We start from the raw sequence: 24,285 nt of genomic DNA on the forward strand, positions 1-24,285 counted from the left end.
TCAATAAATAAGTGAACCTTTGTCACGATAGTTTTTTTTTTAACATTAAAGTTTGGATTTATTTTTAAAAAGGTTAACTGAATGCATATGGCAAGCAGAAAATATAGTACAGGTGGTTTTATTAAGTACTGAACTACATAATAAACCAATTGCACTCCACTGTAGGGATCGGTGTATTACATTCTGCCCCCCAGTGTTCAAATAGAGATCATATCACCCTAACCTGTTACTTTTAACCTTTAAATAAAAACGTTACAAAACAGACATTTTTCTTATATACAGGGTGATTCACTACCAGTGCGACAAACTTGCAGGAGGTATAGGGGGCACAAAGACAAATCGGAATCACATAGCATTGCAGGGTTCGAAATGCCTTCGTCATGCGGGAGGTCGCTTGAACAAAGAAGCAAAGAAAAAAAAAGAAACAGCAACTCGTTAGTGTAACAGAAATCATTTTAATGACAAGTTTTACATTGGCAAAAAGCCATGCTACAGAAGGTGTTCGAAAGTTCGACCAGAAGCAGTCACACAGGCTTCACAGCGCCGCCGCATGGAATCCCTAACGTTCTTGAAGATTCCTGGCGTGTCTCGAATCTTCCCGGCAGCTACAGCGATGCGAGCGACGAGGTCTTCAACTGAATCAACGGGGTTCTCGTACACCAATGTCTTCATTTGACCCCAGCAGAAGAAGTCCAGGCATGATAGGTCCGGCGATCTAGCAGGCCAATGAACCCGACCACCACGACCTATCCAATGCTGTCCAAATGTAACGTTTAGGTGTTGGTGGACATCATTGGTGTAATGTGGGGGAGCCCCATCATGCTGGAACTACATTGAGCGGTGCAACAACTGAGGAATGTGCTTCTTCAATAAGTTTGGGCAGGACTTGCTGTAGAAAGATCAAGTATGCCCTACCGTCGAGACGAGGGGGCAGAAGGTACAGTCCAATGAGGTGGTCTCCAACAATGCCGGCCCAAACATTGACAGAGAAACGGCGTTGAGTTGCACGTGTTCGCGTACCATGGGGGTTCTCCAAAGCCCACAAATGGGCGTTATGTTGATTGAAGGTTCCCTCTCTTGTGAAACTTGTCTCATCCGTGAACAATACGGACGCAGCAAATGCGCTGTCTGCCGCACTCTGTTGAAGAAACCAAGTAGCAAAAGTCCTCCGGAATGGATAATCCGCAGGCTCCAATGATTGGACGCGTTGCAGATGGTATGAACTCATTCGGTTTGTTGACAGTATCCTCCATACAGTGGATTGGGAAATACCCAATCGTTGGCCTATCGCTCGAGTACTCGTACTGCCTTCTGCAAGACATAGGACATTCTCCTCATTGCCTGGCGTCCTCGTCGTTCGCTCTCGATTCATGGTACCTCTCGTAAACCAACAACCAGTCTCACGTAACCTTCTGTGCACACGTGCGAAAATCGTATGATGAGGAGCACGCCTGTGCGGGAAACGTTCCTGGTACAAGCGCAGAGCGGCGCGCCCGTTACAGTCCGCAGCTCCATACGCGAGGTGCATGTCGGCCAGTTCAACGTTTGAATACTCGTCCATCCTACTGCTTCGGGAACCGATTCGCAAATGCTGACTTCCAGCGGGATCGCTGTTCACGCGACCTCCCGTTCAACATCCTCTACCGCATGACGAAGGCATTTCGGACCCTGCAATGCTATGTGCTTCCGATTCGTCTTTGTGGCCCCTACGCCTCCTGCAAGTTTGTCGCACTGGTAGCGAATCACCCTGTATATAAAATAAAAATATTTTTCCAATCGATCTGTTGTTTTCAATGTCTGAATCTTTTTTGCAAACGCCGGTATGGTATTCAGGATCAAAGCAAGATTCAAAATAGTTTTGTTCTGTTCTTCAGAAATAAACTCGTGCTTCAAATCCATACTGTAAATCAATTATCCCGTGACAGAGTTACCATAGGCCAGTCTTAGCTATTTCTGTTATTTCATTCATAACCTGCTTACTACCATGGTATATCCCGCGCTTAGCCAGCCTCTTAACTATCCTATTTCCACCTCAGCGTAGCTGGACATTTAAGACACTTTTGTGTAGCCAAGCTGAAAATTTCAATCGAAAGGTGTAAAAAGGAAGTGTGACTTCAAAGTGATCTATATGGTCGTATCTTTTATGTTAAAAGAACGTAATTATGTATTTTTTTCTCTTTTATACCAAACTGTATAACTGATCGAGTAGAATTCTGTTTACAACTACGAAGATTCTCCTTTTGTTTGTCAAAAGCGTATTCCTGAAATCGATCTACTTGCTTATGTTTATCAAAATACACGAGGTAAATTCTTTACTCGGGGATCTCATTTGTTATTTCTTAGCAGTAAAAACTTGGTTGGTAGAAGGACAGCCCTTTTCAGACAGAATCTCTCTTCGAGGTCCTATTCCAAAATAAATTATCGATCGCCAACAGCAATAGCAAGGAAATGACCCGAGACTAAGTCTCTGTCTGGATATCGTACATTATAGTGACAACCAAAAAATCGTTCAAATCTCCATTCTGATAAGCAGCCCGATTCAGAAACGGGCGAAACAAATTTGAAACAACCCAAATAAATAATACTACACAACTATCTGCAATTAAAAACTTGGGCATCGACTTAACACTTTTAAAGGAACAAAAAATTAAAAGCTTGTTCTAATCATAAATCAAACTTAATCATCGTGTGCTAGGGGCTCTATTTCATAACTGCATGCACCGTGCTATCCGATGGTTCGCTGATGCGCTTGCGTAATTGTTGATCAGAACTGAATGGACTCTACTTTTACGTTTTATTCTTGGTTACAAATCTCTTTACGAGCGGGGTTATTTACTATAGAATCCTCAAAGTTCCAAAGCACGAGAACAAGACGGAGATGGGAGAGGGGGTATTGAAAATGAGAGATCGAAAACGGAACATACATCACCCCCCGCCATTTATTACCGCAAATATAAGATGTAGGAGAAGGGGGGGGGGGATGTTTGTCTGTTATTTCTCCGTGTTTCCGCTTTCTGAGAAAATGCGATTAAAGTAGTCTCGCTTGGCTGACTGTCGTCATCCATCTCCCGGTACGAAAAGAAAACCAAATATGCCAGCAGAGGGCGATCTCAAACAACACAACTTCCTAGGGGCTGTTATGGCAAGCAAAACAGACGAAAAGGCGCTGCTGTTGGTTGTTTACTACGTAGGTACTCAGTGAACATTATTAATTACGCATTTAAATAATAATTTTATTCATATCGTATTCTACCAACAGAGGATGTTAGTGGCCAAACTTCGAAAACCCTATAAGGAGAGAAATCTTGGAAGTAAAAGTTGGTCAAGCAATACAACTTATAGAAATACGAAATCCATGTTTAGGGCCTTGTTATTAGATACGTTTTATCGACTTAGTAAGTCCGACCAATGCGCTTCGCACTAAAATTGATCTCACCCAACGTCCTCACAAATATTTGGTTGTGTCGTCGATTCAATTCTTCCCATCAGACTGCACATAGATCGAAATATCGGAAAAACTTGATGCAGAACTGGAGGGGAGAGAGAGAATTTTTTTTGAGAAGTAGTTCAATAGGAAGTAAACCTACTGATAAGTAAAGCACGGTGTAGTCTCAAACCAGCTAATGATTTCCAGCCTTTAAGATGTCGATATTTTGCAAAACAGAGATAGTGAACTGTGAGCTAACTTTAAAAACACCTCATGAAGTCACTTTCCTTAAGCCTATTTTGGTCAGTTCATCAGCAATGAAATATGTAGTTTGTAGTTTAATTAAGTGGTGTATATTTTCAAAATCCATATTCGGAATTTCTCCGACTGTAACTGCATTTTTCGGACTTATATATGGATTGTTCGCTGTTGATATATAGGGATAAATCGCATCTCAAAGGTCCCCAACAGCTCGACTTATAATTAACAAACTTAATTGCAAATTTCTGAGAAATTTGGTCACAAATCTCCAACTATCTGTTTGCAAAATGGTCACGAGCTCGTTTCGCATGGTGTGCAGATAAATGTCAAGATAAATTTACCACATGATGAGGGAAGCTGTTATATTAGATTTTTACAGCAATTTAAAAAATGAAAAAATAAAAAATCTTCACTTCATAATCATGGGCCTTTCCTGGAAGTCCGATGTTCAGTCAACCCCACCTGGTAAATTATCACTCATCTCTCAAGATATGAGCAATTACTAATTTTCTTCTTTTAACTTTGTCTCCCATGAAAACACCCTACACAAATGATTTCTCACCCCCATTCTCATTACATAAACTCTTCCATGTCAAATGGCCAAGTCTGATTGCTTATCATCTTCCTTCTAGAATTTATTCCACCTCAAGAATAAAGTATTTAAGCAGTGGGTAGTTAGAAACTTTATGGGGTATCTCTCAAATTCCCCACCCCTCGAAATATTCCAAACAAAGTAATAAAGGCTAACCGATTTCACTATCCACTGTCATTTGATTTTCGTAACTATTACTCAGCGTCTTTATCTACGTAACTAGTTCATAATATCGATAGAGTAAATATTTCTACGGTTGCCTAGCGACAGACAAGGTAGACTGGAGAAACATTGTGCTTCAGCTACCCACGTGGTTAGCCAACAAGAGGGCGTAAAGCTATGACTAACCAGGGCATATAAGTATTTACCATTGCGTGACTATGTGACCAAAAGATGGAAAGAAAGGTCAATGGCCAGCTTGTTGAAGTGGGAGGTGATCGGAGCAGTAACATATTGCTTCAACTTTAAAAGGCTTCCAACATTTTTCATTAATCTTCCTACTATCGGAGCTAATCTTCAAGGCCATTTAAGGTAGAAATATTCCGCTCGCATTGACTCCTTTCTGATAAGATGTTTTGTGATAAAGAAGTATTTTAAATACAATAAACACAATATTTGTTTACATCTGAATTTCTCAGATGTCATTTTGGTGCCAAGACTTTTTTGACGTTCGTTTATTGACCTGCTCATTAAGATTAGTTTTAATGAATATTTCGAAAATTAAACACTAAAGACGTCTCAGAATTTTGGATATTTTACTTGTATTTATTTATCATTATTTTAGCAAATCTTCAAGGACATTTAAGGTAGAAATATCTGTTCGCATTGTCTCCTTTCTGATAAGATTTGTGCGATAAAGGCGGATTTTAAACACAATAAACAATAATTTGTTTACAAAATAACTCAATTTCCCAGATGGCGCTCAGATGCCAAGGCTTTTTTTGCTGATCGTTTGTTGACCTGCTGAATTAGATCAGTCAGTGAATGTTTTAATCGTTTGAAAGAACAGAAAAGTTCATATCTTAAAATCAGAAATACTAACGATTAAAATTAACTGTAATTTGGATATTTTATTTACATTTATTTATTACTATTTTAGCTAATCTTCAAGGATAAGGTAGAAACAAAAAAATAATTGGAATTTCGCCTGCTATTTCAACGTAAGTTCAAAGTACTTGACTCTTAAAAATTAACTGTAATGTGGATATTTTATTTATTAATTATTATACTGACTAGGGCTGAAATTTCTAATTTGTCACTTACTATATATAACAAGAGCTTCGAATAGTAGATATAAATTCAGATAAAAAGATTCCAAGCTAGGCATTCCTGGAAAAATAATGATACAAAAGTCAGGGCAGCTAAGTATGAAATTTAATCCGAGCGATACAAGATACTCCATATAATACAGCTTGTAAAAAACTAATCCAGAGAACATCGTCCTCTACAGATCCAGGTGACTGCACTAACAAGAACTTGGGGAGGGAAAAAAAAAAAAAAAAAAAAGGGGGATCTTCAAATAAAAAAGATTTTTTTTTTCTTTGAAGTTCTAAGGTAGCAGTTCCTCCAAAAGTAACTTGCAACCCTGCTTTTTTGTTGTTCTTCGTGTCTTTCCCTAAGAAAGTACTAGAATACTATTAGGTAAGGGCTGCCCGTCCAAATATGGAGATGGAGCTATATAGTCGGGGCCTAGGGCGCCAAATTCGAGAGAAAAAAAAATAAATAAAATACAAATAAACTAACGATGCAATTATTTCAACATGCAGATCTGTACTTGAAGTATAATTCTCTTCTATACGTCACGGAATTTATTAATATGACAAATCTTTTATGAAGCCACAAATTAACGACACTAAAGTGAATGTTGCCAAAGTTCAAACTTATCTCGACTTCCACAACGTTTCTTACTTACATGTTTGTGGATCTTAATGAATAAAACAGGTTTAACCTCGGATTATTAACAAACTTTTCGCATGAAAAGTCTTTTGAGTTGGCAGCAAGACAACTCGGGTTACAAGGGCCCCGTGTGTTGTTAGCATTAATAGAAGTATATGATGCAAGAAAGCAAGCTTATACAGCATCAGCCAAAAAAAAAAAAAAAAAACCTTCCAATTTCATCCATCCATTCGCTCCAAAAGTTTCTCCAATTCTTCCTAGCTATCAACTTCCACAACGACAGATGGAAGTTTGTTCCACCACTCAAACACCTGCTGGCTAAAAGGCACATTATATCTATTCTGCAACTATCTTTCCTCAATTTGAATTTATGCCCCCTCTCAAGAGCGTATTTCCATCAGCATTGAGCTTGCTCAAACCATTCAAGACCTTATACCTCTCAATCAGATTACCTCGCAGGTGCCTTGTCTCCAGACGTTGCAAATTGCAGAACTGGAACCTTTCTTGGTAAGAGCAACCCTTTGTTCCCTTCACCAGTCTAGTTCCCCTTCTCTGTACTCGTTCCAGCAGCTCTACATCTTTCCTAAAATGAGGCTTCGAGACCTGTATGCAGTACTCAAGGTGTGCTCTGGCCATTGCCTTATACAAGTGATAATCACCTCATTATCCCTTCTATCTGGGATGAGGTGATTATTCAAACCAAATTTGGAACACCATTTTAAGACACGATACAGTGGCGTCGCACTATCTTAATCGCCTATATTCGCTTTACCAAGCAACGCAACCCCTCGAAAAGAGGCTTAAGAAAATGAATTTAAAATTCTCTAACACTTTTCGATGTGTCCTGAATGAACTCTACCTAAGATAAAGAAACTCGCAATTTAAAATATTTTCTGTAAATATAACTTTTTTATGATTTTTTCCGAACCGCATACTTTTTTTTTTTATCACCAGTGTATATATGAATTGTAATGATGCGGTCTGTCCTAAGTATATTTGCCGTCAAAAGATAGTTTAACGTACTTTTGAAAAGAATTACAGTAGTGTATCTACATGTACCTACAAGCTCTCCAAGAAAGGGGGAAAAAACCGAGTATTTAAGTTTTGCCCACTGCCCCCAGAAAAAATATTGGTGCAAAAACTCGTATTGTTTAAGAGATCGTCGACCCGTTCACCAAACAGATGGACGAAAAGCAAACATAGCTTCTAGAACGACATTCCTCTATTGATCTTGGAGTCTCACAATCACAAGCTTTGTTCAGTTCCTTTTTTTTTTTTTTCTTTTATTCTTTCTCTCTTCCCTTTTTTTAGACCAGACCTCTCATTCATCAGAGCGTACATCAGAAAAGACAACACCGGAGAAAAAACAGAGATAAAAAGAAACAATACCAATTGAACATCGCATTAGATTAAGGAAAAAAAAAAAAAAAAAAAAAGGGAGAAAAATCACCAAATTCTAAACGACATTTTATGCATTTCAATACATCATTAACACCATCTGAAATACTTACTACGAAGCGAGAAGGTGTTGACGTATCCATGTTCCGGGGCCCGAGTACAGGCGTTGTGGGGGCGCTGCCTCTGCGGTCTGAGCAAGCCTTTTCATAGGACGTTTCTAAAATAAATAAAAACAAATTATTATTACAAAAATACATAACCAAACTAACTAAAACACAACTTTTATTATTTTAAATTTATTTTTAAATGAATGTAAAAATATATATTCAATTGAAATTTATTTTAAAATTTAAATTTCAATAATTATTTGCATCACGTATTGAAAATAATCTTAGAATCATCAAGAACACCTTTTGTTTGCACACAGTAGCATCTTCTATAAATATCCATTCGCGTGTTAAAAATTATGCAAATCAGCTGTCACGTGATTTAAGATAAAGTTTTCTCTATTCATGTTTATTACCTTTGAATTAGTTTTCGATTTAATTCGGTATAGAACAAACGCAAAAGATGCACCATTAAAGGAATAAGAAAATCTCTTAATATTCTTTCGAAGAACTCTTAATAAACATTATCAGAAAAAGGTAGTAAGAAGTCCTTCAATAACGGTTTTTTTTCTTTCTTTTTTTATTTTTATATCAATCTCCCTTTATTACTGAAGTTCCGAGCGAAAAGATGAAAGAAGGAAAGAAAAAAAAATATATATGCAAAACTTCGCAATTATAATCCTTCATCCCACAGCTATTTCAGACATCGGCCATCATGCTTTAATGAAAGATAGCAATGAAGTGTTTACAGCAAAAAGGAAATTCTTTTCAAGAATTTTCATAAATGTAAATCTTCTGGACCACTGCCAAAAACTGCACGAGAAAAAGAAATTGAGGGGGGGGGGTAAAAATGCTGGATTGAGGAACAGGAAATTAGTTTGCAGAAAAGAAAATGTGATACAGGGATAGAGTGAAGAGAAAACATCCAGTGATTTCAATCACAACAATCAATTGCTTTGGTCCTTTGATTTAAGGAGAAGGAAAGATTTTAAAAATAAAATCAGGACTTGTGGGATCAGATAATCACGTTTACCAATTATATTACTTTTTATGCACTGCCTTGTGGGTAACGGTAGCGCCATCTAGTAGATACACGACACACTAATGTTCAGTGTTTCACATAAACGTCACCACCTCCACAATTGTGAATATGGATATTTGAGTGTTCAACGCCCGAGAAAATAAATGGGGGGGGGGATAATTAGTTGCTCTAGTCCTTTGATTTAAGCAGTACTTCAAAAGATAGATGAAAAGATTTTAAAAATAAAATTAGGCCTTGTGGGATCATATAATCATCTTTACGAATTATGCACTGCCTTGTGGGTAACGGTAGCGCCATCTAGTAGATACATGAAACACTAATGTTCAGTGTCGTAATCAGTGTGATTTACATAAACGCCTCCACAATTGTGAGTACTGTACTGTATATTTTTGAGTGTTCAACGCCCCCTGGTGACTACTGTGTCACACTGCAAAACACTACATGAGAAAAGAAATGGGGATGGGGGGACAAAATCCTTTGGTCCTTTGATTTAAGCAGTACATCAATAGATAGATGGAATGATTTTAAAAATAAAATCACGCCACACGCCTCTGGGGATCAGATAATCATGTTTACGAATGATATTACTTTTTGAGCACTGCCTTGTGGGTAACGGTAGCGCCATCTAGTAGATACATTACGCACTAATGTTCAGTTTCATAATCAGTTGCTTTTACATAAACGTGTCCAATCCCACAATTGTGAGTATATTTTTGAATGTTCAGCGCCCCCTGCCGGCTGCTTCTGTGTCGTACGAAATTAATGCAATTTATCTACTTTGTATTTTAGAAAATATTTCAAATATTATTATATAAATATTCTATCTGATTTTATATAAAAAACATTAAATAGAATAGAATAAATACCATGAAAGAAAATTTAAAATTTATAAAATGGCATTTAAAATTTTAAAATAAAAAGCTGATATTTTAAAATTTTAAGGATTTTTTTTTTTTTTAAGTTCATATAATTAAATGTTTATGGGACATCCAGATCACAGGTTCCCAAACTCATTGTGCAATGAGTTATACGAGATGCAAAAACAGTATTTTAAGATTTTATTTTTTCTTTATTACGTATTAAGAAATATCCAAGATTCTGAACTGTCATTCTACCCAGTTCTGATCTTGGATATTTTGCAGAAACAGAGAAAATCTACGCTACCCCAAAAGGGCTCTCAGAGATTCCAGCACGTGTTACGTTAATTTTATTGATTTTTTAAAAATGTTTTAAATATATGAAGTGTCCGCGAAAGATTTAGATTTACAAAAGGATTTTATGGCCAGAAAAAATAAAATAAACAAATTTGAAAGTGTCCAGGGACTTGTAGACAACACTTAACGTGGTATGGCATGTTATCATAAAAATTTTGTACCAAATGGTACGATACCCTAGTCTCCGATAGAGTTGGATATAAAAGCTTCCTTTCCGTGTCCAAAAGAGGAAATTTGGTTTCCCCTTACCACGACACACAAACTACTTCATAAACCTGTTCACGGTTCTGAGGAAGAAGTCAATCATTCCGACGTACTCAAGGTTAACCTACAGTGACCTGTAAGCACCTCAAGGAGCCAAGAGGTGGCCCATCAGAACCTCCTGAATGCGTAAAAACACATCATTCATCTCCTCGAAGAGTTCCCAGGGATGGCGGTTAATCGGCCCCCCTCCGCCTTCCCCTCCACCACGTGTCTTTTGTGCTAAGGGTTCCCAAATCCCTTCTGGACAACTCTGACAAGCAGGATGCGGGTTTCTGGGAAATCCAATTTGTCCGTGCAGTTGAAGGCACTTCTTGAATATTTCATTTTGTTCTCCCGTTTGCGTCCGAATGCGTCTGTCATCGTCTGCTTACATGTGTGTGTCTTCGGGATCGTTATTATGCGTAGAGTGCGAACTTCAGTCACGTGACTCGGTTAATTTATAGTGGGAGTTGCGAAAAAAAGCGGTCTTTCAATTCACTTTCACCCACTCACTACACCTCGCGTTTTAAAATTACTTTCGAGAAGCTTTTTTGTTCCTCCCCCCATCTTCCCTAATCCCTCATCAGAAGGGGGTGGGAGCAGCACTCTCCAAGCCATGCGTGAAATTGTTCAATTGGTAGCTTGCCAATAAAGTGCCTTCTAAGTACGTAACCTTGCAGGTGGGGATTTCAAGATTTAAAACATCGTTTACGGTTAGCAAAAAAAAAAAAAAAAAGAAAATGAAAAAATCGTTCTGTAGGAGTTGGGAAACTTGTTTCATGAAACGAGAGCACACAAAACGCTTTTTTCCACTGATGCAGCCATGTTTGACGCGTGCTGCCATCTATATGACAAAAAACAATCAAGCAAATGAATGTCGTGAAACTAGAAGAAAAATAAAAGTAGTAGGGTTCCAATTTTTTTGGCAATATAGTGTATACATCATTATAGAGGATGATGCAAAAACATTTAACTATGCAGATAAAATTAAATTCTCAAGTACTAAGCGATAGACAAACTCTAAAAGTTTTATTTTCTCCTCTAAGGGGAATTGGAAAAAGCATTTTATGTCCTCACTTTGAACAAAAACAGATCCAGCGACTAGTATGCGGATTTACTTTTGTACACCCTTCGAGGTCTTGCCAAAAGGTAAGCCAATTTACGATTGGTGTAAGTAGTTTGGAAGTAAACTGTATCTACAAAGAGTTCAGGTCTATCTTGGTTCTGATGACGCAGTGCAACCTTCAAGAGAATTCTTTCAGCGAAGCCTGCAATTCCAGTGTTTAATCCGTCCCCAAAAGGTCCATAGCTTGTATATTCGACAATGGCATTGAAACTGGCTAATAATATTCCCACTGGCACGTGGACATATTATCAACCCTAACCTTGATTTTGTCAAAACCAATTTCGGATAACTAACAGCCTCCCAACATCCACCAAGTCGGCTGTCCAATTAACAACGTCATTTTTTTTACAGAATCATGCTTCCAACCAATCATCGCATACTATCTCAAAAAGACTTTAATAGCTTGAACTAACGGAAGAGGTCACACACTGGTTTCTACACATCTTTCTCTTACAAGCGGTCCAGCGGTTCTGGTATTTCCTCTCCAAGTCACGTGATTCGGATGCCTTCTAACAGACCGCGAATACTCCGTTGCATGCTTTAACGCATGTTAGCAGGGTCATCCACAGTATGGGCGATGCTCGCGTAGCGAATAAAAGCCTTTGTAGTCCAATGATGTGGATCGACAATTTCCGCATTTAAAGCCTCCTGGAAAAGTTTGTTTCAACTATGTCGCCCCCGTATAAAGGACGCCGTGAGCACGTAGGTGCGCACGCGCTAGCTCTGAGTACTTCCTTCGCAATAATTAGAGCACAAAGAAGTAGTCATAGTCCAAGTACTGGTATATTACAGAAAATCCATCTCCTTTGAGTGTTTTGTATAACTAATTCAAATAAAATTTGATGTCACTATAGTTACGTTAAATAAAGATTGCTTAATTTTCATAACAAATATACCGATGGTCAAGATGGCTTCCTTTTTCTGAATAAAATCCTTTTGGTCCACTGTCTACCAACTTCCAACTTCCTAAAGAATCAAGATAGTAACGCATCATTTATTCCTTTATTTAAGGTGGTAAAGGATTAGTCTATCGTGTCAGTAATATCAACTTGGATTGGTACTGTACCAGTTGATGTATTCTGGAAGTTTTGGTGGTAGAGTATTAAGAGGCGGTTATATGACTTGAATGATACTTAACCTACATCGTATCTTCCATTAGAATGGGCCAATAGACTATTAGCTCATGGTCCTAATAAAGTGTACAAAAGAATAGTTTTGGACAATTGTCGAGCAATAGATGAAGCCACAACAGAATAGTTGGATGGCTTAAGACAAATGCGTTATAAATGAACCCTCAGCGATGGTAGTGGCTTTCCCCCGCGAGTTTTTCAGGATTTTTCATTCCGTGATCTAACTTTCTGGTGTACTTAAACAGAATAACAACTCTATGAGGGGCGTTTCAAAGTTCTTTATGAATGGTTTAATTGAGGACTCTGGTGAAATATTACGTTTCAACATACTCCCCTTTGGAATCAGTACACTTGCCATCGATGCTGCAATGTGTTGATTCCAGCCGCGAAGAAAGTTTTCTCTTGAGCCTCCAGGAATACATCCACTGCAGTAATGACGTCACTGTCTGTGCGAAAATGGATGCCAGCCAGGTATTTTTATTTATTTATTTTTTTTTTTTTTTCATTTTAGGAAATAGGTGAAAGTCCGATGGTGCTAGATCTGTGAATATGCGGATGGTCCTTTTGTGAAATAAACAGAAAATAATGACTTGGCTTTCTTTGGAGGGGGGAGAGGAACTGAGTTTCTACCGTTTGAACCGTTTCTATGTCTCTGGCTGAAAGTGATGAATCCACGTGTCATCCATAGTCATAAATCTTGCAAGGAAATTTGCTGGATCAGTTTAAAAAATCCAGAAATTTTCCGAATGAGATGCCCATGACGCTGACAATGTACCAAACTGTTATTCATCGATAATTCATCACCAGATCATGCACGCTGTTAACAACATCTGAAGTGATGGACATTGCAGGTCTTCCGCAGCATGGGTCATTTTCCATGCTCTCCCTTCCTCGTTTAAATTCTGCTGCCCATCATGGAATAGGTAGGGGCATCCTTTCCAATGTTGTAACCATATCCTCAAGAATTACCTTTAGCATTAGTCCCTATTTTTCCCAAATATTGGTTGACAGCACGGTGACCGATTTTGTCCATCTTTCCTCATTCACAACAACTTAGACTTCAGGACCTATAATTAAGACCGTCCACTATCCTTTCATACTCAGGCTACATACTTTTCAAACGCCCCCATGATTCTCAAGAAGTCAAATTTTTATGAATTCGAAACACATGACTAGAGAGAGGGGTTGCTAGGCAACCCATCACTGCTGCAATGGACAACGTAGTTGTAATTTAAATTCACTCGAGAGATGCCAAATGGTGTTCGAAGTTCTAATTTAAATAATTGTATTTTTAAAAAAGCTTTTCTTACAACATTTCAACTAATTAGATATATGAGAACTCTTTCAGATTTCTTTAGGGTTAAATCATGGTTATGTGGATGTCTGTATATAAATTTAATCCAAACAGGCGTATCGCTTTAAAATATTCATCGTCATGCACGAGTTCCACCGAACAATGTCACCGTGTGTCATTTTTGAAAAAAAGGAAAAGAAAATGAATCTAGTAATTACCAAATGTCGCATTGAATTCCCTAAACCCAACTCACCACAGTAGTCATAATAAAGGCAAACTTCCAGTTAAGCTAAAGACAATAAAAAAGAATGGCGTACTCGGAGACAGAATTTCTTTGAAAGAGGAATCCTTCGAGATTTCGCGCGTCTGGTACCAGATGGTTGGCAACAAAGCTAATATTGGTTAAATGACTGCGTGCCTTTGCTTCTGTTAGTATGGATTTGTTTGCTTTTGCATTTCTCTGGAATTCTTTTCTTCTTTCTCACTGTTTAGATATTCTTGTTTGATTAAGAAACCGAAAAATACCAAGCCCCAACAGAAAGATCGATTTCCATCAAAAAGAACTCAAAGATGAATTTAAAATATCTCGGCCATCCGTGGTTGATGTCTTTGCTGAACAATTCTGACAGTCCATAAGCTGCTTAGATAAAACATCAAAAAATAAATAAAATAAAAAAGTATTTATCGGCAGGTATTTAACTAAGATAAGTCCAGCTTATTATCTAATCTTACACCAGGATGCCATTATGAGTGAAGAGTTCAACGCCATCTGGCGTCGTGTATGTGAACTAAGTGAAACTGAGGACTTTTTTTTTTCTGTTGGAATCAATGGGGCAGATGGTACAGTAACGGTATGTAAGGATCTACCCTCACGTTTTCACCACCCTGGTATACTGGACAGCGTCTTTTACCACTTCTTATGATTGGAATTATACAATACCTTCAACTGGTCCAAAGAAAGAAAACGAATTTGTGCCCTTAAATCGATCGTAATAAAACAGGTCATTCCACCAGCGGCACATGGCTGCAGAATACATACACACGGATGACGTCACCCGCGGGCGACATCGGACAACTGCACCGTGCCCGACATTTCCCGCTAACAGCGTACAGGAGACAAACGACTCTCCAGTTCCTTCAATTGCTGGAGTCGGGGGTATTTAGGCAGTTTAACAGCTGCGTTCGCTTTGGCGTTTGGTTGTCGAAGGCAACAAAGGAAAAGAATGCACGGGGATACGGAGGCGGCAGCAGCAGCGCACATTGCTTAGCAGCGAATCACCACAAGGTGGCGCTACTGAGAGGATTTAGAAGGCAGGATTGCAGTTCCTCTAGAAAATGAGTTGGATACACCTGAGAAATGTTTCTTAGGAATGTCGGCGAAAATGGAAAAAGTATTTTTAGTTTCAAAAGGTTTGTTTTTAGAAGAGTTTGGCAGCAATGTAGAAAAACCTAGCACCAACTTCCGGTAAAACCGGAAGTTGGTGCTAGAGAAGTCTTTGATGAACTTCGCCTGATGGAATCACTCGAATAAAACAAATTTGAAAATTACACGTCAGCAATTAGGCAAAATTTTAAAAAGGTGTAAGACAGAGCCACTCTGAGAAAGAAGGTAAATAAATGCCTTCGAAACGTTTAGTGTGCTAATGTATTCATTTTAACCAATAATCTATGCACTTCCATTATATTATTTAGAATCTGTATTAAAAACACACGGTGCGGTGCAAATGAAACGGGAATTGTTGCTTACGAATGCCTTACTACTGCGCATATAATCAACATTCATATCGTGCTGTAACTTGTCTTTTTTCTGTACAGATCAGTTTTTTTTTTTTTAATCCTTTCTCAGAATACTGAAAAAATTCGACATATCGTGAGCCAAGACTGTCGGATGAGCATTCGATTGATCCCAGAACAGTTACACGTTGACAAAGAAACAGTAAGAACGATTTTGATAGGTTTTTCATCACGACAATGCGCCGTCTCATTCCTCTATCGCAGTGAGAGAATTTTTAACGAAAAACGAGTTCACGACATTGGAGCAACCGCCTTATACTTTAGATTTCGCTCGCACCGTGCCACTTTTTTCTATTTCCAAAAATTAAAATCCACCTCAAAGGAAAATGATTTAAGGACTTAGTAGACATTCAGAAGAACACAAACAGCAGCAGAAGTCCTCTTTTCCGAGAAGAGTACTTTGAAGGGGATAAACATTGAAATTGTATTTAGATAATAAATTATTTAAAAATTTTCTTGTTTCTTTTTTAGCCGCACACTATACTGGATCTTCATGGGAAGATTCCAAACTAATTTTTATTAATAGGAAGGTGGTATTTTGCTCCACTCCTCCTTCAACACAGCAATTCAGAATAGCTGCCTCTTCAGCATATCCCACACATTCTCAATGGGATTGAGATCAGACGAATGTGGTGGCCAGAGAAGATGGTGGAAATCCATGTCATGTTCCCTAAACCATTCTAGCACGATGTGCTGCTGCACTGTCATCCAAGTGGCCATTACCTTTGGGATAAAGGTGTAACATTGCATAGTGTAGTAGACATGATGGAAAATTCAGGTACCCCTTGGATGACATTCGACCATCCATCGGTATCAACAGACCCAGCCCTTGCCAACAAAGCATTCTTCATACCATGATGCCACCTCCAGATGCTTCGGTTGTCTAAACAAGGCAAGCAGGGTCCATTGCTTTGTGGGGGTTCTACCATCAGAGCAAAACGAAATGTATCATGATTCATCTGACCACATGACTTTGTTCAACCACGACGTTTTCGGTACCACCGCAAGCGGATTTTCCTGTTTTTTCTCTGAAACAAGTGGCTTCTGAACTGCCAATACCCAATTTCTTCCATTCCCTGCGCATGGTACAGGTTGAATTCAGATGTTATTTGCTGTACACTAGATATTCTATTTTCCTGTACATTCCTCGCTCTTTAGGCAAGAGGCTTTTCTCCCACATTTACGCCTTTGAGATGTGGAAGAACCACTTGCATTGCAGCCATTAAAAACCTTTGAGATCAATACTTCTGAGAAACCAGTTAAGTCTTTCGTTTCTTGAATCGTGGCTCCTGCTAAACGTGCACCCACGATAAGAACGTTTCAAAGTCTGATAGATCATGCGTTTTCCCCATTTTGGCTTCAGATTACTGCAGTCGACCAGACTGTGCAGCCTTTATACTCAACGAGGCAACACGCCATCACCCATTTCAGAGTTTTCTTTGTTCTATTTGCATTTCTTCTGTCCGTGACTATCTTAATGCAAAGGTTCTTATTTTTTTTTTGGCCAGTGTGTGTGTGTGTGTGTGTATAATGACTAAGACTAGAGCCAACGTCTGCCATTTGTCTACAAGAACGTGTCATCCTAGGAAGTACCATCTACAGGGGAAATCGATACATTTTTTTTTTTAACTGCCCATCTCTGAAAATCTCGAAAATTAGTGACATTAAACCATGTACGAGGGCAACACCACCCCCTGAAAAAAAATGAAAAATATAAGAGAGAAAATTGGAAGTAAAAAAAAAAAAAAAAAAGATACTCGATTAATTGGAGCATGGAAGCCGGTAGCGGTAGCAAAATGAACAAAGCTAGTTTCACGCAGTGTCCGGCCCTTTTCCCAGAAGGGAGCCAGTAATGCGATTAAAAGACTAGGGGGAAATGTAGAAAAACGAGCCATTGTTCGATATCTCCTGATCTTCCTCCCCCCATTGCTTACGTTTATTCTGGCTACATTAAGCATGGAGACTTTCACAGGAGTAATTAGTTTCTTTCTGAGCGCATTCATCAGTGGAAGACGTACTTAGCATATAAAAGACTTTTTTGAGAATTTCTTCATCAGGGAAGAAGCATCCAGTTACTGAAGGAAACTGCCTTCTCAGATCTGTTTCTGTTCGCTTCTTTTCCTACATTCTGGATGTTTCGCCAACACATTATTCATAGTGGTCCACTGCGCTGTCAGTTCGGTTCTTGTACGTATGTTAGTAAGAGTTTTTTTTATCGAAATTTGGCTGGCAAAACGACCATGAATACGTGCGAAGTAGCAGAACAGCAAACACTCTGCCGACCAGAAACATTTATTGATGCTCATAATTCTGTTTGCGTGAAACTCTGGTATATACGAGAAATTTTGCTCTCTTCTTTATTATTTCCGGTTATTTTCAGATTCTTTAAAAACACTACATATCAAATAAGTCGAAGTAAAGGCTTTCTTTGCGCACTCTTCTATTTATACACTACCCGGGCAAAAATATAGAAACCCTATCTGAATAGTTTGGTAGAATCTTTCTTCTCATATCAAGATTTCCAAGTCTTGAGTGACTTTTTGGATCGAGCTTGGTTGAGTTAATTGTATTGGCATTGCCAGAATGTTCAGAGATGTAAAGAATATAGTTTTTATCTCTGTTTTCTTCTTTTTTTTTTTTTTTTTTTGCGGAGATAAGGAAAAAATAAAAGAGAAAACGAGGTAAAAAAAAAAAAAAAAAAAACTCGATTAATTGGAGCATGAAAGCCTTATCATCCCAGGGATATAGCTGTTCATGACGTGAGCTAGCTTATCTTGAAAATGAGCCTTTGCAGATTGAAGTGCATCAGAAAAAGTGTAAGTTAAATAGTGGCTCAAATGCTCCCCACAGTTATTGCAAATTGGATGGTTTCGGATCTGTACTCCCAAGAGCTTGTTCCACCTCATCCCACAAGTGTTCAATTAGATTAAGATCTGTGACCAGGAAAGGAACAGTAGGCTGAATTCATTCTCATATTCCTGAAAACAGTTCTTTTCTATTCTGACCTTGTGATCCTGCGCATTATCCTGTTTGAGAAGCCCATTCGCAGATGGATACACTGCAACATGTTTTCCACTCCTGGTCGAAACGATTTCCAGATAAATAAATAAATAAATTTTCTGTTTATACTCCGGGACGACCAAACGGTCAGAGGAGTTCACAAGATAGATAGAATACAAGAAACAGCACCGTATTCAGTAGTCACGGGCTTGAACCCCGGTCACTCAAGGCACGTGTACTTATGCACCCGCGTGCCTGACCACTAGGCTACGGCGGCCTCTAGATAAACCCATGGCATCAAAATATTGCTCCAAGGAGCCCAGTGTACATCAAGAAAACTATCATTACACCACCAACGGCCTGCATTGTTGACAAGTGTTTATGCACTCATGCTGTTTTCGACAGTCTGATCACTGGGCGTGAAACAACAGAACCGGGATTCGTCAGAGTAGGCAACATTTTTCCAATTTTCTACTGTCCAGCGTTGGTATTCCCGAGCCCATTGTAACCATGAACCCGGTCCGATTAATTTCGACTGTGTCGGGTGTATCTTGGACCAAGATACACCTGAGGCACAGTCGTATACGTAAAAAATCCTAACGAATCTGGCGCCGACTACCATGCCACTTAAATCTTTCGTCCCTGAATTTCTCCCACACAGCATCCCTGCCCCTGCTCTACGAATACGTGATGCTATTACTGAAGGGGTATTCCATTTCATGAATGGGTAGGTCTACCCATTAAAATAGCCTAATATATATATATATATATATATATATATATATACTTAACCCAGTACCACCAATAAAGGTAATGAAAAGAATTCCCCATAGTGGCATAGAACTCACAACAGTTCATTGAGCTGTGAACTTTTGCCCCAAAGAAGATTGGCGCATAAAGATGACAATACTAGTATCTATCGCGCTAAATTTGTTCGCAAGTGGTTCTGAAATCCATTGAAAATCTGGAACATATTAGAATGGTATACGGGCTGTGTTCGCAACCCTTTTTCATCGAGGGATCTAGAGGAATCACAGGTGCAGCAATGGCTTGAGCCGAATCCTCGTCACATCAATTTAAAGCACCCGGAGGTTAGATTTGTAATATTTCGGTCAAGTGTATCGCGTCTCATAAAAAGCTCCGAAAAAGGCAGATGTGTAGTTCAATCCATCTAATTAGCAAAATGTCATTGACAACTTGAAGAAAATACAGTAGGACCTCATAAAACCTCAAACGTATGTAATGTGTTTGAGGATTCCGGATTTATGAGCTCCTACTGTAAATGTTTTGATCCAAACGTTAATGAAATCGATATCTTGTGTTTTTTATCTCATAAAACAGTCAAATTGACTATAAAAGGCACACCTCGAGACCTATTTCATCGGTACAAGAAAAAACCAGAATCTGCATATCCCGTCTGTAAACTGTGTGTATTCTATGGTTGCCTATTTTGTGGGATGAAACCCAGAATAAGTTAGTGGGAAAATTAGTGGAAAAATTAATAAGGGCTCAGTGCGCCGATGTTTTACAATTCCAGTGACTCCTTCAAGGTCCAGCTTGGACCAAAAAAACAGAACAATTTTTGAAGATATCTTATCGACATTACTTCAGGTACCAGTGAAGAAAAGGTATCATTGATAATAAGATAAATGTAATTGGAAAATGATCAATTAATGCACCGTAGTGTCGCTGCCTTCAATGCCTCGGCGACATTTTTTAATGTCTCATGAGGTTGCGATGCTAATGAGTTCTTTATTTCAAAATTTCCTAGAAAATTGTAATTACGCTCGATAATGGCCTTCACTGCTGTTCCTAATAAACTAATGGTTTTTCTCAAGAGGATGCGGAACAATGGGAATCCTCAAGCGGATGTCCATTGACGAAAGGGCCGTGAACCACTTGAAAAATCATCAAAAGGAAGGGCCTTCTATTAATGGCATGTGTTCCAATTATGAGATGTCGTTTAGTGAACAACAATCAATCCCCGGGAGCGCGAGGCCTTATAGTTGTTAGAAACAGCCCGGTAGCGTGCAACAGTCACTTCCTCTTCGATCACGTGACCTTCCATACAGAGAATGACAGTGTTGGCTGAAACGAACGAGTAGCTCCATTCTTTAACAATCCCTACTGGAACTGTTCACCTGATGAGACCCAAATCTTCGAAACTGGCTATTGAAATGAGCGTCTGAGTGATTTGACATTTCAAGTCATTCTGCCTGACAGCCATCATTAGAAAGATATCCAAGACCACGTGAGATTGATTCAAGTTCTTTTCTCAAGTGCGTTATTTGCAGTCTGTTTGTGGTGAGTTTTTCACTAAAGGAAAGATTACGCCCCCTCATTCTTCCCCAACGTTGCGTATGAGGTCCTCAATCCAACTTAGTTCGATTTTATCGCTTTGCCGTGTTTGAACTGTGGGAGAGACTCATGAATATTTCAAAACTTACAAAAGAAATTCATCTTCTGTACCACTGTGGTATTGCTACGGTCAGCAGTTTTTTCCTTCTTCGAACCGTGGATAAATACGACCGTTATAAAATCACTTTAGGCGGACAAATTTTTCCTGCATTTTCCAAAATGGCTCCTTTCCATCACTTATTAGAAATGGATTCTGATCGCGTTCTTCCTCGGGGGGAAATAAGGGAAAGGGGGCATCCTGTTTGTATTATTGCGGAAGCCATTGTACAATAACCGGCGTTTCTGCTGAACACATAAAAATCACAGCCGGAACGAAAGTAAAGCCGTTACCATACCAACCGAAATTACAGCAATAAAGATTTTCCACATTAACCCGGATAATTGACCACATTGGAAAGAGCTTAAGTCTGCAATTTCCTCAATGAACGGATGAAGAAATTCCGCTATTGCGCCCCCTATCGGATACCTGGCCATATTAATAATTTTCGCGCAAGCAATATTTTTTTTCTCCACTGGATATCGCAGGGCTGCAGTGAACAAGGTCCGTATTTAACGGGAACAAATGTTTCTCCGCTTATCCACCCACCCAAACGACCCCCAAAGCCAGTCTTTCAGTTGCCCTTGCCGCTATCTGCTTGGAGTAGAGCTACGAGTCGCTTGCCGACGCCACCCGCACTGTTTCCACACTCGTGGCCGACGCTTTGAATGTCAATTACAGATTGCAAGAGTATCCGATTACTGCCGCCAAGCCGACTAGCTCCGCGTTCGTTAAGAGGCCCTTTGTTGTTTCTAGTGAATGCCGACCCTAACCTCTGACCTTCCCAGATGAAACCCGATTCAAGTAACACGGCTAGAGAACACCGAATCGCTTGTAACCCTCAGGTGCAATGTTAGGCCAACCCATATTGACAGAATGCTTGGGACAGGGATTAGTGTTTTTCACTAAATCATACGTTTCAGTAGATTTTGTTTTTCTGAACACACACAAAAAAAGATAAATAAATAAAATAATAATGGACATGCGCAATCAAAACAGTGGAAATTATAAATAAAAAACTACAACCCACTTAATAAACAAATTAGCAAGTTCAAAAACAAGTTTATGGAAGTCCCAAATTGAAAACGACTATTCATTGTACAATAATAACACCAGGTGGCACTCTGCAAAAAATATGAACTTATATTTAATTTTAATAAAATTATGGAATGCTTTTATCCACGTGGGGGCGCATAGTACGCATACTAGAATTATAAATAAACAAATATTCTCATAAGTCTGCTTTCTTTCATTTCTTACGAAAATTTCCCTGAAGTTAAAATGTCATTTTTTCAAGGGAAATTTTAGAAATTAGTTTTTCCTAACTTTATTTATTAAATTTTGTTGAAAATTATCAAATGTAACAATAAAGTTTGTTATTTTTTATTAATTATTGCAATTTATTATTTTTATTATTAATTTTTTACAATTACAATTATTATGACAATTTTTATTATATTATTACAATTTACACTCTTACATCTGGTATGGGCCAGGCAAACCCATGGTTCTGAGCTGGATATCATCATTCCTCTCTCTCTCTCTCTCTCTCTCTCTCTCTCTCTCTCTCTCTCTCTCTCTCAGGGTAGCTCGGGAATTTTTTTTTTTTTTGGCTGGTGCAGCATAAGCTTCAGGCTTCCTTGCACCATATAAAGTTTTTGTTATATTTATTAATTATAATTATTACAATTTACATTCAATTTAAATCGTTAATTATATATTTTTGTTGGAATATTTATAAATGTTTATTCTAAATATCCCCTGGCTACTAACCGAACGCGACAAACCTGTTTTGGTAAGTAAATAACATTGGTTGAAAAAGGAGGGCAGTGCTTCCATAGGCGTACGGTTGGGAGGAAGGGATTGAATACTAATTCCGTAACAGGAAACCCCTTGTAAGGGAGGAGGAAGTAGCACGCACAGCTGCTATTGATACCTAGCAAAAGAGTCCGCTTTATTCCCCTTTAAATGGAGAGAAACTAGCCATCAGTAATAAGACCCTTAAAGGGACGTGCTCTTTGAAATGGAGAGGAAGGGGGTTGTAGGGGTCCTTTCTCATAATTAAGAAAAAGAAGTATATTGGAATTACACTAAGATAGGTTTCGTAGTGGTTGCTGATGAAATATTTTCGTCCACGAACAAAGAATGAAACTTAATATCGATGACAAATAACACTGTCAGAAACGTAATTCTATCTCGAGAGATTCATTCCCTAACAAATTAGAAAGGTCCATTACTAAGGTGTTAGTTTAACGAAACTCTACGCAACCCTCTTCTATTTGGGCTCCAATGAATTATTTAGAACTGTCTTAACCGAGTTTATTATATCCATCACGGTTGAAATGCCATCCTAGTATTACTTGGCATGAGCTCTTTATTAATTATTCATGAAGAGACATTAGGCACCCACAGAGGGAATCAATTAGCTACCATCTTGAACCTGATTAGGGTAGAAAAACAGATTGGAGAGTAAAAGCGAGATATTTAATAATCCCCATAAGGCTTCGAGAGTTGTGTGGTAAATGTTTGCAAATGAGCACTGGACTTTTATTGATTTGAAGTGTACGTTTGCATTTTTTTTTTTTTTTTTTTCAAATGTGAAAAAGTTCCAGCCAGAATTATAAAGGGTCATTACGAATGAAATAAAAAAGTCCAAAGATTCGACTATTTCAAAGCCGTTTTGTGAAGTAGGTCAGTCTCAATAATTCGAATTTAAAATCAAACAAAAAATAATTTAAAAGAACCAAAAGAGAAAAAAATTAAAAAGTACAAAAAAGGAAAACAATCAAAGATTAAATTTAGAAAATGGGAGAAAGGGAACCATTAGTAGATGGCGCTCATAAACCCAACTATTTTTTGCTTTTCTTTTTGTTTGCTTCCAGCTATTTCACAAAAGTTTCCAAGTTCATGGATCTATCTGCACGCCATACTGGAAATTAACAGCTGCGCAGGCGCACACAACTAGACGAATGTTTATAGCAAAGTATCCTAAACTTTATCAATACCAAAGAATCTATTTTATTCTGTGAAAATCTATGAACCTTCGTGTGAAAGTCTGTCTATGGCGTCAGTAATCAATAAAGACCCTTTTTACCGATTTCGACGTGTGCTACCAAGTCACGAGACCCAAACTTTTTTCCTTCGCTGATGTTCGATCTTTTAGGTAATGCCCAAGGTGATTGATGCTGCAAAGAATTCCCGCATTTCGCAAGGGGAGGAAGCCAAAAAGAACATCCGCGTTGTGTCAACATGCCACTCATCACCAACAATGGCAGTAACTCGTGACAGTTGCTAAAACAAATCCAC

The 24,285-nt window shown here is 38.5% G+C and overlaps 1 protein-coding gene across 6 annotated transcripts in view; it reads right to left on the minus strand.

Moving 5' to 3' along the window:
• Positions 1–24,285, minus strand: part of raskol (Ras GTPase-activating protein raskol) — a 258,953-nt gene that overhangs the window by 90,830 nt on the left and 143,838 nt on the right. For all 6 annotated transcript variants that reach the window (XM_090388960.1, XM_090388962.1, XM_090388961.1 and 3 more), the window contains one exon: positions 7,688–7,791. In XM_090388960.1, coding sequence (XP_090245086.1) covers positions 7,688–7,791 — 104 coding nt within the window. The remainder of the gene's footprint in view (positions 1–7,687; positions 7,792–24,285) is intronic.

The sequence above is a fragment of the Mastigoproctus giganteus genome, chromosome 14 (assembly GCF_048544385.1).
Source record: "Mastigoproctus giganteus isolate SK-2022 chromosome 14, ASM4854438v1, whole genome shotgun sequence".
Classification (NCBI taxonomy): domain Eukaryota; kingdom Metazoa; phylum Arthropoda; class Arachnida; order Uropygi; family Thelyphonidae; genus Mastigoproctus; species Mastigoproctus giganteus.